The sequence below is a fragment of the Lycorma delicatula genome, chromosome 4, assembly GCF_047948215.1.
Source record: "Lycorma delicatula isolate Av1 chromosome 4, ASM4794821v1, whole genome shotgun sequence".
NCBI lineage: Eukaryota > Metazoa > Arthropoda > Insecta > Hemiptera > Fulgoridae > Lycorma > Lycorma delicatula.
The window spans coordinates 180,800,822-180,817,800 of record NC_134458.1 but is presented as its reverse complement, the minus strand read 5'-3'; the positions used below and the strand labels follow the sequence as shown (position 1 = coordinate 180,817,800).

At 30.2% G+C, this 16,979-nt stretch overlaps 1 protein-coding gene across 2 annotated transcripts in view; it reads left to right on the top strand.

Moving 5' to 3' along the window:
* Window positions 1–16,979, top strand: part of RnpS1 (RNA-binding protein S1) — a 249,379-nt gene that overhangs the window by 221,622 nt on the left and 10,778 nt on the right. Inside the window, exons 1-2 of one of the 2 annotated variants that reach the window (XM_075364789.1) lie at window positions 1,106–1,251; window positions 5,960–6,091. In XM_075364789.1, the coding sequence (XP_075220904.1) occupies window positions 1,232–1,251; window positions 5,960–6,091 (152 nt within the window). In that variant the 5' untranslated portion in view covers window positions 1,106–1,231. Of the gene's footprint in view, window positions 1–1,105; window positions 1,252–5,959; window positions 6,092–16,979 lie in introns of those variants that run through there. The other variant, XM_075364790.1, reaches the window with a different exon arrangement.

Genomic DNA, 16,979 nt, shown 5'->3' with positions numbered 1-16,979 from the left:
TAATTGTAATAATTCATTACTATCTAAAAATTTTGTGACATATTTGAAATAAACATCTGTCAAGGTGAAGGCACAGAGCAAAATTAAATTCTTTAACAGTTTTTTCATTTTGTTTTGTTTTTCAAATGATAAAAATTTGAATCATAAAAAAAGTAATATAAATAATATATTTAAAATTTTATGCATAATTGAAAAGTTGCAAAATTTATAAACCAACATTATTTTATTGTTGAAGACATTTATAAATTTTGATAGTTCTTTTTTTTCTTATTGTTAAGTTTAACATTAACATTTGTTGAATTTGTGTTATTTAGTTATTCTGTGTAGTAATTAGATAAAATATCCTTTTAGGTTTTGCAAATACACTTCCTCTCTCAAAAGTAGGGAACACAGAAGTAAAATAAGATGCATTGTTACTAATTTTGTATTCTAGAATACAGAAACTAATTATTTAAAATTAACTAGTATACTTTGTTCAAGTTAATTTATTTTTTAAGTGCAGAAAGTGTAAATAATTCTTTACAAAAATAGATGGTTCAAACTGTTATTATATAAACCAATTGCATTTATTTTGATATTTTTATTAAAATCATATCCAAAATGGTATTTTTTTTTTACAAATAATAATGATTTTAATTAGTTGTGATTATTTGAGAGTTCATTTTAGTAATTCTTTTTTTCGAAAACCAAGTATTAAGAGGTAGTAATGTGTGTTATAATTATAAAACATATTCATCATAAGTATATTTGTTTTTTAATCTCTGGATTATATGAATTTAAAGAAAACTAATGAACGATATTAAGAAACAACTCGCTTAAACTTTTCTTACATTTTTCATCATATATATACTTATCAAATATGTAAGTGATTAATAATGAACAAAATATTTTTATTGCTAGAAATTTACAAAGCCCATGAGATTAATAATGCTCAATTCCATCATAATGTTAAGTAATCAGATTTTGATGAATTTATTTTTTGAATTTCTTTTAAAAGAAATATTAATGTGTGCTTTTGTAAAATAAGTATTGCAAATAAGTGTACAGTAAAATAATATTTAATTTGATAGTTAGTTCATTTAATCAGGTCATTATAGAGGTTGGCGAAAAGCACCTATAAACTCCATTTTGTTTTCAAGCCGTGTAGTCTGTTCTGTGGTGGTTTGTCGTTAATGGTCGGAATTTTTTGGTGTTTGTTAATAGTTTATTCTTGAGTTTTGTATAATCTAAAATGGTCCAAGAGAAAAATGTGTAAGTATTTGTTTATATTTCTCTTTGTCTATATATTTTGTTGGATGGTGTTGATATTTTCTTGGTAATTAAAGGTTAACCGGTGTGACATCATGTTTGTAACAAAAAAATTTATTTTATTTGCTGAATTTTTGGAATTTCCCTTTGTTTATTTGAATGTAAACTGCTGTCTTATTTATTTTCAAGAAAATTTATTATTGGAATTATTTATTTATGTAACAAGTTTATAGATTACATTTCTGTTAGCTTTATGTGCAAGTAGCATAAAATTTGTGCTTTTACGAACACTTAATTAAAATTTTCGGTTATAAATCGATGTTACCAGAATAAACGTTATAAAGTGTTCCAAAAAGTAAAAAATATATTGCCCTTGCATAACTTAGAAACGTGAAAATCGAACCCCTTTGTCTTAGTTGCAATTTAAGGAGAGGTAATTATTTTAACTGAGTAAAATTACTTTACTGTTTACTAATGAATAATATGTTAGTTTTTCTGATCTAACCTAACATAACATATCCTGATCAGCAACCTAATTAGGTTAAAAGGAAAAAAGTTAATGCCTATAAATTTTGTGGTAACCATTTTATAAATCCTTTGTATGTTATAGACCTACATCTAATATTTTTAATAATTTCTATTTATTTGAAGTACTAATGAACATTGAAAATTGTGTTTCACTGGGCAGTTTTAATCAAATTGATAAATTGTTTAACATTCAGTTGTTACCATAACTTGGTTGCTGTAATTTACATCGATTATTTTATGCAGGCCCTAACTTTGCTGGCTCCATTTTTATACTATATGAAAAATCCCTCATGTAAAATCAAAATAGGAAGAACAGTAATTAATGACTTGTTTCTCTTTATATATATATTTCTGCTCGCATATAAAATATATATATATATATATATATATATATATTTTTTTTTTTTTTTTTTTGAAAGCGCATTATCTACTACTATAATGAATTCTTTAGTAACAATTTTGACAATCTTTTTAAACCACTGTTTAAAATATCACTATTCATTTTATTGTTATGCTCTTGGGAGGATTTTATTTTACATTGGAGGATGGAAAATTCACTATCAGACGCCCAGCAGCCTGTATTACTGGGTGTGGGGTTTCCTGCCTATGCGGGGACCCTCTAAAAACCCTCCCCCCTACACCATGTGGTGATGGAACACTATAAGGTATGCCATCATCACTTCATGAATCATCGAGAACTCCCAGCATTGTCCTCAGGTAATGGCTTTCAGCGTCCCCCGAAGACACCTAGCAGCGCTGCCCACCACCGGAATGGGTACTCTGACCTCCATCTAGGGCACCTTAAAATGAGTGAAGCACATCATCTTCCTCATAATACAGACACCTAGGGGTCTTCCTCCTCTATGCGTGGAGGTAGCCATTGAACGACCCATGTCTGTCAGCTTCTGGGTCTTCCAAAAGTCTACCTTCCCGTGCCCCCTGTGTAACTAGGTCCTGATGCGCGGAATTAAGTGGTGCGGCATTGTCCCATCTCTTGCCATTTTTTCATTAGCTCATCTCTAGCCACCTTCAAATCTTCACCCCAGTACCTGGCCAGCCTCTCCTCTGCTATTAGATTTAATGGGGGCATTTCATTGATGACCAGCACTGCGACAAGCGATGCTGTGCAATAGGTTTGTGCGACTCGCAGCGCCAGTCACCAATAAACTCTATACACAAGCTGTGTTACGCCTAATTCCTAGGGCTATTTGCCAAATTGGTGCCATGTATAAAATGGCCAAAACCATATTAGAAGCAGTAATTCTTGTCTTGGAGCCCCGAGGGCCCCCAACATTTCCCCATCAAGCCTCCCCACCTCAGGAGTCAAATTCTCTGCTTTCATACATACTTCCAAAAGATGCTTAGTAAACCCCCTCGTCCTATCTATCCACATTTCCAGATACTTTGCTTTGGGCGAGGGGGTCACCTCAATACCTTCCAGCCGTACAGAGACTCCAGGGATCCTTCTTTTCTCAGTCATCTGGATCATGATTGGTTTGTTAGGTAACAATGACAGCCCTTGTAGTTTTAGCCATTCAACAAGGTCCAACAAAACTTTGTCGGCCAGCCATTTAACTTCTGTCACTGTCCTAACAGCCTCTTCACCAGTGCGAAGTCATTTGCATAAATGACTATTTCAGCATCTACTGGGAGCCTCCTCGCCTGGAGGCCATTGTAAACAACACTCCATAAAAGTGGGCCCAGTATTGACCTCTGGGGCACCCCCCTTTCCATTGTCACAACCTCTCCTTCCATAGAGAAAATCTTCAACAAGTATTCTTGTATCGTTCTGATCAAGTAGGGAGTCTAGTAGGTCTTCTTCACCAGTTGGTCAATAATAGAAGTCTTCAGTTATGCAGTTTAATATCTAACATAACGACAATAGGAATGCTCTTGGTGTGTCTAGAATCAGTTGCCACTTCGTTCGAGATCTCCATAACCCTTCTAACTGCATCAGTTGTAGATTTCCCTTTTCTAAAGCTGTATTGGTTTTTTGAAAGGCGTCCTCATCTCTCCAACTCTGATTCCAGTCTTCTAGCTAGTAATGTCTCAAACTTTTCCCACAGTATTAATGAGAGAGTTGGGATGAAATCCATCCCCTTCTACCCAATCATCACCAAGTGTGCCTCTTTCCAGCTCCCTGGGATAGTCTCCTTCAGGAGGGCCAAATTATAAGCCTCCTCTTAGGCAGGAAGCCAAAAAACTGTCCATAAACTTCCGCCAATTGTTCACATGTCTAAACTGGCAGACTGTATTTACCTCTCTAACCACATGCCAAATATACATGAATGAAAAAAAAAATAATTATAATTAATTTTCTAACGGAACAGAAAATGTTCTGAACTTCCACAAATACTAGAAAACACTTCAAAACTACAAAATAAATTGCACAACAAAACACGAAACTCACCAATCACCAGAAATAGCCTTTCCACTCTAGAACTCCTGCAAGCAGATTTTCAACCTTCGTATACTTAGCACTACTCTTGGGAGGATTTGGACTCAAATATCCATAAACCACCATTCAAAAACCCATTTTCACTTCCAACATACGTTTCTATTGTTTACCTTTTCTAGCCAGGGTTTTCAACCCAGTTGACAAACCTTTCATAAAAGTGTCTTTTGTATTTATTTCTTTATCCACCCATATCTTTTCCTATACATGTCTCGCATCTTGGTAATAAATTAATTGTCTTACCCTCTTCACAAAAATGCTTCATTCCTCTTAAGTATTCCCTACATCATGAAATAATATTTTCACATTGAAAATATTAATAAAGAATTATTTTTTCTGCTTACATGAAACAAAAATGTATTGATTTTAAAACGTGGTGTAATGTACTTACAGAAAAAGTTTGTCAGTTCAGAATCAGTATTCATAGGATTTAATATTTTTGAACGAATTTTTCTTCTGATAGGGGTTTTTGTAAAATCATCCAACTTTTCAATCATTTTCTCATGTTTTTGAGTCTTTTTAGGGCTAACATGTTTACCATGAATTTTGTGTTTATTATATTAAAAATTGTTCTTTCATTAATGACTGTTACACTACTTGTTATCTGAGCAATGACTCTTGACTGCAGATTCAGGGTTACCTTGTTTTAAGGTTGTACATATGTTGCTGATTTTTTTCCATAGCTACTGAAGGGTGTTCCCAGTTTATGCTTCACAAAAGAATCACTCATTGTTAAAATCTGATTGACACAAAAACACAGGGTAAATTAAAATTAATGAAAATAATACTTAATAAAACTTACAAAAATGGAGTATAAAAAAAATAACTGTATTGTACCATGCGGAGTAACATGATAAGATAAAATACTCTCTTTCACTGAACTGAATAATTTTGTGAAGCATTACAAATAATGTTATTATTATTAAACATCAAATAAAGACTTGACAGAATTTTTAATTGCTTATTATTGGTATGTTATGGTGTTTGATAACTGATAGCTTACAGCATATTATTATATATGTAAAGCAATAATTGCAGTGGCACATGGGAGTGACAAGTGATTCAGCCTGAACTACTGAGATATTACTTTTACATCCTAAATTCATATTTATATCTGCTGTACTGTTTACTCGAATGACCTTTGTTTAGTTTTTTAACTATAATTAAATACTAATTTGACTATTTTACTATAATTGGATTGACCCATATACTTAGGAGTTTTCCTAATCCTTTTAAAACTGATAAACTATTAACAACAGTGCTGCTGGTATTAACAGTGAAGAAGGAGATGCTGTTTAACCTAGAAAGAATTTTTACACTATTTTAAAAAGGTGAATTTTAATTTTCATGTTTCATCAGTTTTACACAAGAAAAATTATTGAATTTATTACTAGTATTTTACAAATACTGATTGATGTTCCTGCAGTTTGATTGGACAAATATTGATATTCATCCATGTAAGCAGTGTGTAACTGTAATTAAATGAATTTTTAGTAGTAATGATTTTATAAATTATTCCTAATTTCTATATTTTTTTTTATTAGTTTGTAAAATTCTTATTAAATTTTCAGTGATTTGTGGATGCTTAATGAGATTTCTTATGAATTTTCTGCACTTGACATTTTTTGAAACAGGAAATAACCTTGATCAACTTAATTATTACAGATATCATTTGCTATACACAAATTAAAATTAATTACTTTTGTTTTTTAATAATTTCTATTTTAGAACTAAGAAAGAGACTAAAGGTGCAAGTTCTGAAAGTGAAGCGTCTGATAAAGAGAATAAGAAGGAACGTGGACGTGATAAGAAAAAGAAAAGTGAGTCATCTTCTAGTGATAGTGGTTCCAGCAGTAGGAGGTAATTTATTTTTTCTTAGAAATATTTTTTTTTATAATGAACTTTTGTCACAAAAAAATTCTCTTTCATATTTCTATATAAAATTTAAAGAAAGCTTCTCTGTCTTATTTGATAAAATTTAATTTCTTGAAATTCAAAGTTTTATTTTTTATAAAGACATTCTTTCATCATAGTTGTTTGCCGTGAGGTTGGTTTGTTGCATCTTGTTCATTCCATTCTCTTCTATTCCCAGCCAAACTTTTAAGATCGTGATAGTATTCTTTTCACTTTAGAACATCCATAATTTTTACTCTATTTTGTACCTTCTACCAATGTTTTAATCCATCCTTCCCTTTTCATATGTCCAAACCAGTTAGCTTTTCTATTCTGAGTTCTTCTATTTTCATTAACTCTCTTCATTTACAAAAAAAAAAAACATTATTGTTATGTTGATCAAAATCTTAAATAATATTAATTAAATAAATCCAACATCAGTGGATTATTAATTAGTATTTGTTTACTAATTAAATGAATAATAATTAAATAAAATAATGAGTACTAATAATCATATACTAAAGTATAAATATTATTTATTTATAATCTTCAGTTATTAGCTAGCATCAGAGTACTATTTTTGTATAATTATTATTACTGTTATCTACTAATATATTTCTACTAGATATCTACTATTAATCTGGTTTTTAACCACACCTTTTATTATTACCTTATCCTACCATACCAGCTGTACAGCTGAAATTTCGTTCACCATTCTGCAGATTTCAGAATCTATAAAAAGAAATTTTGTGTTTGCTTCTTCTGCAGCTTTCTTTAGAAAAATTAAAAAATCAATTAAAGAATTGAAATTGGTGAAATAGTAAATGATATGAATAAAAAGAAAGATCTAGCTGAGCCAAAGTATTTTGATTTTATTTATTCTTTATTCATTGTAAATAAAATTAAATAAAGTATAAATTTCAGTTTAATAAGCTCTACAATATGAGTTGATAACAAAATGCATTGCTGATAATTTTAATTTTCTTGAAAAAAGGAAAAAATCATTTTTTTCTATCAGAATTCAAAATATGGAATTGGGAAAGAGATATAGATACATAATTTGATTTCAGATTTACAAGTAGAATGCATGCTCAAAAATATAAATGTGAAATTGCAGGATTTCTTAGGAAATTATTTTCTATTAACTCAAAATAAGAGAAAAAAAAAATTTTAATGTGGTAAACCATGATTAAACATTGTCATTTTGGCCATGTTATGAAGAACAAAATGACATACTTTTAGTATTTTATTTTCTGTTACAATTTTTACTTTTTGTTGCAAAATTGGAAGTTGTAGCTTTAATTTTCCAAAATACCATTTGATTATTGTTCTCTCTCAAATGTGGATTTTATTATAGGCCATTTCCTCTGCTGTAGCTAGATTTCTGAATGGTGTCATTAACCATTACTACTTGAAACCTCTCGTAGCCAAGAAGTACTGCTTCAGCTGTGTCATACATTACCACTAAAATTTCTGAATTTTCTCAGATTCACATATCATGAGTAGACGAACTATGCTGTGCCTTATCAACATGGGGAAGTTTTTATTGGAATCTCATTTTGTTATTTACATTTTTTTTTTTTTTTTGTCTTCAGTCATTTGACTGGTTTGATGCAGCTCTCCAAGATTCCCTATCTAGTGCTAGTCGTTTCATTTCAGTATACCCTCTACATCCTACATCCCCAACAATTTGTTTTATATACTCCAAACGTGGCCTGCCTACACAATTTTTCCCTTCTACCTGTCCTTCCAATATTAAAGCGACTATTCCAGGATGCCTTAGTATGTGGCCTATAAGTCTGTCTCTTCTTTTAACTATATTTTTCCAAATGCTTCTTTCTTCATCTATTTGCCGCAATACCTCTTCATTTGTCACTTTATCCACCCATCTGATTTTTAACATTCTCCTATAGCACCACATTTCAAAAGCTTCTAATCTTTTCTTCTCAGATACTCCGATTGTCCAAGTTTCACTTCCATATAAAGCAACACTCCAAACATACACTTTCAAAAATCTTTTCCTGACATTTAAATTAATTTTTGATGTAAACAAATTATATTTCTTACTGAAGGCTCGTTTAGCTTGTGCTATTCGGCATTTTATATCGCTCCTGCTTCGTCCATCTTTAGTAATTCTACTTCCCAAATAACAAAATTCTTCTACCTCCATAATCTTTTCTCCTCCTATTTTCACATTCAGCGGTCCATCTTTGTTATTTCTACTACATTTCATTACTTTTGTTTTGTTCTTGTTTATTTTCATGCGATAGTTCTTGCGTAGGACTTCATCTATGCCGTTCATTGTTTCTTCTAAATCCTTTTTACTCTCGGCTAGAATTACTATATCATCAGCAAATCGTAGCATCTTTATCTTTTCACCTTGTACTGTTACTCCGAATCTAAATTGTTCTTTAACATCATTAACTGCTAGTTCCATGTAAAGATTAAAAAGTAACGGAGATAGGGAACATCCTTGTCGGACTCCCTTTCTTATTAGGGCCTCTTTCTTATGTTCTTCAATTGTTATTGTTGCTGTTTGGTTCCTGTACATGTTAGCAATTGTTCTTCTATCTCTGTATTTGAACCCTAATTTTTTTAAAATGCTGAACATTTTATTCCAGTCTACGTTATCAAAAGCCTTTTCTAGGTCTATAAACGCCAAGTATGTTGGTTTGTTTTTCTTTAATCTTCCTTCTACTATTAATCTGAGGCCTAAAATTGCTTCCCTTGTCCCTATACTTTTCCTGAAACCAAATTGGTCTTCTCCTAACACTTCTTCCACTCTCCTCTCAATTCTTCTGTATAAAATTCTAGTTAAGATTTTTGATGCATGACTAGTTAAACTAATTGTTCTGTATTCTTCACATTTATCTGCCCCTGCTTTCTTTGGTATCATAACTATAACACTTTTTTTGAAGTCTGATGGAAATTCCCCATTTTCATAAATATTACACACCAGTTTGTATAATCTATCAATCGCTTCCTCACCTGCACTGCGCAGTAATTCTACAGGTATTCCGTCTATTCCAGGAGCCTTTCTGCCATTTAAATCTTTTAATGCTCTCTTAAATTCAGATCTCAGTATTGTTTCTCCCATTTCTTCTTCTACATTTTCTACCTTATCTTTTTTACTCAGACCTCTTGCGATGTCCTCCTCAAAAATCTTCTTTACCTCCTCTTCCTCAAGCTTCTCTAAATTCCACCGATTCATCTGACACCTTTTCTTCAGGTTTTTAAACCCCAATCTACATTTCATTATCACCAAATTATGGTCGCTATCAATGTCTGCTCCAGGGTAAGTTTTGCAGTCAACGAGTTGATTTCTAAATCTTTGCTTAACCATGATATAATCTATCTGATACCTTCCAGTATCGCCTGGCTTTTTCCAAGTGTATATTCTTCTATTATGATTTTTAAATTGGGTGTTGGCAATTACTAAATTATACTTCGTGCAAAATTCGGTCCCCTCTTTCATTCCTTTTGCCCAGCCCGTATTCACCCACTATATTTCCTTCCTTGCCTTTTCCAATGCTTGCATTCCAATCTCCAACTATTATTAAATTTTCATCTCCTTTTACGTGTTTAATTGCTTCATCAATCTCTTCGTATACACACTCTACCTCATCATCATCATGGGCGCTTGTAGGCATATAGACGTTAACAATCGTTGTTGGTTTAGGTTTTGATTTTATCCTTATTACAATGATTCTATCGCTATGCGTTTTGAAATACTCCACTCTCCTCCCTATCTTCTTGTTCATCACGAAACCTACTCCTGCCTGCCCATTATTTGACGCTGAGTTAATTACTCTAAAATCACCTGACCAAAAGTCGCCTTCCTCTTCCCACCGAACCTCACTAATTCCTACTATATCCACATTTGTCCTACCCATTTCCCTTTTTAAATTTTCTAGCCTACCAACCTTTTTCAAGCTTCTAACATTCCACGCTCCGACTCGTAGAATGTTATTTTTTAATTTTCTGGTGACCCCTTCCTTAGTAGTCCCCACCCGGAGATCCGAACGGGGGACTATTTTACCTCCGGAATATTTTACCAAGGAAGGCGCCTCCATTATTGCTATGTGAAAATGCAGAGAGCCACATTTTCTTGGAAAAAAAGCAGCTGTAGTTTTCCATTGCTTTCAGCTGCGCAGTACTCAGAGGACTGAGTGATGTTGATACGGCCGTTTAAGTCGTCCTGACTCACGCCCCTAACAACTACTGAAAGAGCTGCTGCCCTCTTTCAGGAATCATTCCTTAGTCTGGCTCTCAACAGATACCTCTCCAATATGGTTGCACCTTCGGTCCAGCTACTCTGTATCCCTGAGCACTCAAGCCCCCTCACCAACGGCAAGGTCTCATGATTCATAGAGGAGGATTTACATTTATGTTGAAAATAGTTTTTTGTTTATACACTCATCTCCATGGATTGTTGATATAATTAAATGTGTGTACAGTCATTTGCTATAATTGAAGATGATAAAGAGTATTTTTGAAGCATATTTTATGTTTTCTTCTGTATATTATTTGTTGTAAGAGAGATATGGAGTAGAATGATTTGTATAATGTTTTAGGATATGACTGAAATTATTTTCAAAACTTGATTGATCAGAATATCTTCACCAACCTCACTTTGAAATATTTGTAAACCAGAGTCATTATTACATATTTAAATAATTAATCTTTGTTCGTTCACAAGTCTGTAAATTTTCTGCCAGGAAATGTTTAGTCATCTGTTTACTGTTGTTCACAGTGAAACAGTATACAGATAAATAACCTTGCTTATATATACACTGCAGATTGAAATTTTATCTGTTCTGAAATTCAGAAATTCACCCATGTTTTTAAATTTAAAACATACTCAATGATGTGAAATAAATCTGATATGAACACAGGGAATTTTAAAAAGCATAACTCAGAGTTTGTTTTAATTCATCATTGTAGAAGCAAAAAAAAAATAACCTACATATTGTCTATTGTCCTTTAAGAGACCAATAGATAATTTCCAATCTCAAAATAACCTTTCATTATCAAAGTAATGATAAATGAAGATCATTCAGTTTTTTCATGTATTCATACTAATTGAAGAATTGACATCATTTTTATGAGCATATATTTTTAATCATATCACCTGATTTATGGAAAAGGTTCAGAGTGGATGGTAAAATTTCTGGCAAATTCTGTTGCAGTTTTTTTGCTAACTCAGAGAGTAGCACACATACCCATTCCTTAACAATGAGATTTTATTGAGTATGATTGTCAATGTTTCATTTGGTAAAAGTAGTAAACGACCTTATTGTAATACTAATACTATATGTTATTTAAATAATATTTCAGAATTCTCATATTTATATTTGTTAAATTTACCAGGAAGACAATTGGTTGTTTATTCTGTAATGTGATGAACACTTAAATAATATTTAAATTAATTAATAATGTATGTAGATATTGATGTACACATTGAGTTGATGAATATTTCCAGTGCAAATTATATAATATTTTTGTATTTTTTCCCTCCTCATATAATACATGCATACAGGTATTCAGTTTATTGTTTAAAACTGTTCCATGAAATAAAGTTAATATTGCTAATTGTTTTTTTTTTTGTAAATAAATTTTTTGAATAGATGAAGATAATTAATAGTATAATCTAGTTATAAAATATTTATTTTAAAATTTAATTTCTTAAAAGTGGGACATTAAATTAAAGAAATTTTAAATTTAAGTAAATTATCTTAAATAACACTCAAAGATCTTTTTTTGGTGTTTCTTATATATTTATATTTTTGGCAAAAGAAGACAAAAGAATTCTGAGCAATTTAAAACCAATTAAAAACACTGATACTAATTTGATTAGTTAAATTCTTTCTTACTTTTTTTAAAGTAAAAAAAAGTGTTATCTTGCACAAGAAGAAAGTTAGGGATTTTTTTGTTATGATGCTTACACCTTTAGGCTGTTTTGTACATATGAAGGGGGGCTGAAATGTAATATGGACTGAAACAAAAAAAAAAACAATATGTCAACTTATGCAACTTATTTTATTTTCATTTCTAAACTAGCCTATCCACACCCTCTCATTTTTTGTCAGTTACCATTGTTAAGTACACCTACTAAATCAATACATCTATAATAACATGCAGCGATTGAATTTTTCCAAAAAATGTGAACACGTGTGATATGCATCATCTTTTAGAAGCCATTTATGGTGATGAAAATATCGTTTGAAGTACTTTGATTAGATGGACAGTATAATTTTGAGCATCATAAACCAATAAAGTGAATATTGAGGATAAATTTTGATCATTCGTAATATTCATATTGGTTGACCATTCTCTGTGACTGATGCGAAGCACCAAAAGGAGGTGGATGAATTTATTAAAATGATGACCTTATCACACAACAATGCATTTTTACCCAGATACCTATATCCAAAGAATGAGTAAAGGTTTCTATTTAAAGAAGAATGTTAAGGGTATTCATTTCACTATGGATGATAAACTAGGACGTGGATCCAGGTAAAACTGATAGCATTCATCATTGACAGAATGAGAAAAGCTGGTTCACCATTGGGAAAATTGTAAATTGTGACTACATGAAAAATAAATTAAGTTTTGTAGCAAATAAAATTTACTTTTATGCTGTATTTGTGATATATTTTCTCTTTTCATTTTTAACTTATGAACAACAGTGCTTTACATTGCAGCTACTCCTAGTGTATATACATGCAGTAACAATGTATTTCACTGAAAATATTATATTATTTATAAAAACATACAAAGTTTCAACCTAAAAAATAGTAAAGAAAACTTTGCAAAAGCATAAATAGACAAAAACAGAGCCAGATATTGTTAACATAACCACAAAATGCTGCTTATGTTAAATTTTCAAAGAGGTGTAACAGCAATTTATAATAAAAAATTGATAATACATGTTTCTTTAAGAGAAATTAGAATGTTTAATACTCTACAGAAACAACTACTGGCAGTAAACATGAATATTTTTTAACACTTTCAGTTCTGCCAAAAAAATAAAAATTTTACTGGTTGACTAATTTTTTTTCTATTTTTTTCATTAAAGGGTTACTTAAATTGAAATAAAAAATAAAAATTTTTTATTGTTGTTTTTAATATTTTTTTTTTGTATTTGTTATGGACTATGTGGTCATCCGTAGTCACTGATATTTATAACTTAGCTGATGATTGATGGATGACTATCATAATCCATGTAACCCATTTCTTCACAATGTTTTGTGAACATAGCAGCTAATAAACAATTTTTTCTTCTCTGTAATTTTAAAAATATTTTTCAAAGTTGTATCTGGAAATTATATATTGATATTTATAAATAAATGTAGATTATATATTGATTTCACCGATGATTCGATGTGCAAACGCCATCGGCCTGAAAGTGCTCGATATATTTGTTCTTTTCTTATGACTTCTTTTTAGATAAAATTATTGATTTTTCTATTACATATGCTATGTAAATAGATGTGATATGTTTGTATTTGAATCAAGGGTTAACAATAATTAACAATGAACAGTTTGGTGCATATTTCATTTATTTATTTTTTTCTTTATAAATACTTCAGTTATATTGTTAAAAAATTTTACTCTGCATATTTGTCTATTTGTAAAACACAAAAAACAAAAATTATAAATTTGGAATGAAAAAAGTTTTAAATGAACATAATTATCTATGAAAAACAATAAACAATAAATTTTTTAAAAGTAAATGAGAAAAATAGTTCTATTTGAATTCACATAATAAAAAAACACAAATATACATTATATTAAAAAAAAACGGTTTTGAAAAATGTTTAAAAATAGCAATATCAGAATGTATACATATATTATTGTTTGACAACCTTCCTAGAAATATTCTAGGATTGCTATTGTTATTTGTGTACAATTAAATAAAGAATTTGATTTTTAAGTAAACTGTAACCATTTTATTGACTTGAATTAAAATATATAATACTGCGTGAGATAATGTTAATGCATTAAATAATTATGAATACACTTATGACGAGATGTGTTTTAAATATTAAAGATGTTCACCTTATGAGTTACTGATTGAGAATGGAAATTATTGCATGCTACAATTATGAGAAAAGAATAATCAACTGATGTCAAGAGCCAGCTGGTCAAGTGATCATAGAGGCATAACGCCCTAGTGTATAAGAAGAAAATTAACCCTTTTAATGCTACCATCTTACAAAGTTTTAAATTGTATAGTAGTTAATATAGCTGCTTTCTAAAATCGAAGATTTTATAAAAATACTGAATGTTATACAGAATTTGCCTTAAAATTAAATTGCAGTACTACAATGATTGAAAATTAAAGAATAAAACGTGTCTGAGCATATAGTAAATATATCTTCTTGAACAATAGGTCCAACTAATAATGTATCATTAAGAGAACATTTATAGTTTTGGCTGAACCATTAAAAAGAACTTGAATTTTAGTTGTGAACTGGATCGTCTAAATGCTGCATGATGAGGTAAATAAAATACATTTGACACTGATTTACAAATCATCTGAGTTGAATGCTGACATTTGACCTAAATCTAAGTACTCCTTGATAAAGGTGGAATAATCATCTTTAAGACTAGAGGTATTCTTTAACTTTCGTTCTAAAGATAGAAATCTACTTTTGGCATTAGCAAAAGAATCACAGACTTCAATGTGATCAGATTTGCAAGGTAATGAAACGAACCTGCCTTGTTTATTACAGATGGTTGTATCATAAAAGTGTTTTTCACAGGCTGAGTGTCTAGTGATTGAAACATCACTAATGTCTTCCTCTACTCGCCAAAACTTTTCTAATATAAACAAGAGATTTATTTGTGTTGTCATTACAAATAAAAAATGATGAAACAGAATTAGTGCCTTTAGTGTCTAAAGGAGACATCAAGCAAGTATGTAACCTAGTCTGGTTTCTTGGATAATAGGATACTGAAGGTTACAGATGAATTTATGAGATAAGATGAGACAAGTAGAATTGAGCACATAACAAAATGACAATGTTGTTTGGTATATTGAAATTTAGATCGGCTAAAAATAAATTATCAGGTAGATTGAGGCAAGAAGCATCAAATGAATGAGTAGGTAGGCTATCCGTTACATTTGGCAAAACAGCACATTGTACTTCAAATGTAAAATTTTCATAGCGAGAATAGATTGTGATGCTATAATCAGATTGACATGAAGAGTGATTTATACCCAATATAGAAAGATTATTTTTAGTAATATTAAGTCCTAACTTACAAGCAAATGTATGTGTACAAAAATTTTCTTGACTGCCAGAATCTAGCAAGATTCTACATGAATGAACATTTCCATATTTGTCACTAGTATTACAAATGGCAGTAGATTAAATAATGTTTTTATTTGTTTGAAGTTTAAGAGATCAAAAAGTATTGTTTTCAGATCATTGCTACATTGTTTTCAGAATTGTTAACTACATCTCTGTGAATCAGAGAATGGTGTTTTTTGAACAAATTTTACACACATTCTTATTAAGACATTCATTAACGGAATGACCTTTATGTAAACAATTAAGATAACATTTGTTTTGAGTCAGGAAAGCCTTTCTTTCACCTTTCAATAGATAGATCTACAAACTTTTTACAACAATATAGATAATGAACTGACTAACAGAATAAACTTTGAATAGCTTTGGATTTTGAATAACATTCATTTCATAACCTTTGCAGTACAAATAGAATTTTCATTACAATCTTTACTTGATTTATTCCTTAATAGGAGCATTGCTAATGCTTGCTTGTAAGTTTAATTCTGTGTTATATTAATATTTTCAATAATTGCCTTCTTGAATTAAGAAATTTTACAAAGCCTGTAAAATTAGGGAAATTTTCGTTTGATAGTCTTTCCTTCCAATTTTTTGAAGTATAAGAATCTAGTTTTGAAGTTAAAAACTGAATGACAATGAAGTCATAAATATGTACAGGAATTCTTATGGCTTCAAGCACATTTACACATGAAGTCATTTTATTAACAAAACTGGATAAATTATCAGTAAACTCCTTGTTAATAGAATCTATTTTTAAAATATTTTCAACATTATGAATAGAAATTATATATTTATCAAATCTAATGCAACCAAATAATTTTCATTGGTTATAGGTAAATTTTTGACAATAGTCAACGTTTCATCCTTTAATGATGAATGTAGTAATGTAGTTTTTGTATGTCAGATAAGTCAACTTTAGAATGAAATAAATCATTAAATATATTACAGTAATGTTGCCAAATCAGTATATTTCCTTTAAAAAATGGTAGATTTATTGGCTGCAACTGAATTTGATTGACACTGGGGAAAATTGGTTTAATGTCTTTGTTGAGTGATTCTCTTAAATGGCTCTTTGATCTATTAAATTGTTATGTGACACATTGACTCTGCAACTATGATATCCTAAACGTACTTATTTCCAGTGCTTCAAGTAATGATGCTAATTTGGTTGTATATAGTATTGACAATAAATAGATAGTTAATGATTATTTAACACATGGATAGTAACAATTGATGTACACCTTTTGAAATTATTTAAAAAATTAAATACAGTAAGTATGGTAACCAAATGACAAATAGCATATCCAACATTCATATCCTTTGTTCATATCTGTGATAGAGGACCAAAAATGTTTAATTATCATCCTAAAAATATTCTAGGATTGCAGATGTTATTTGTGTACAATTAAATAAAAAATTTGTTGATTTATAAGTAAACTAATAGTTTTATTGACTAGAATTAAAATATGTTATACTGCGTGATGATAGAGTTAATGGGTTAAATTAATTATGAATTACTTATGATGAGATTTGTATTA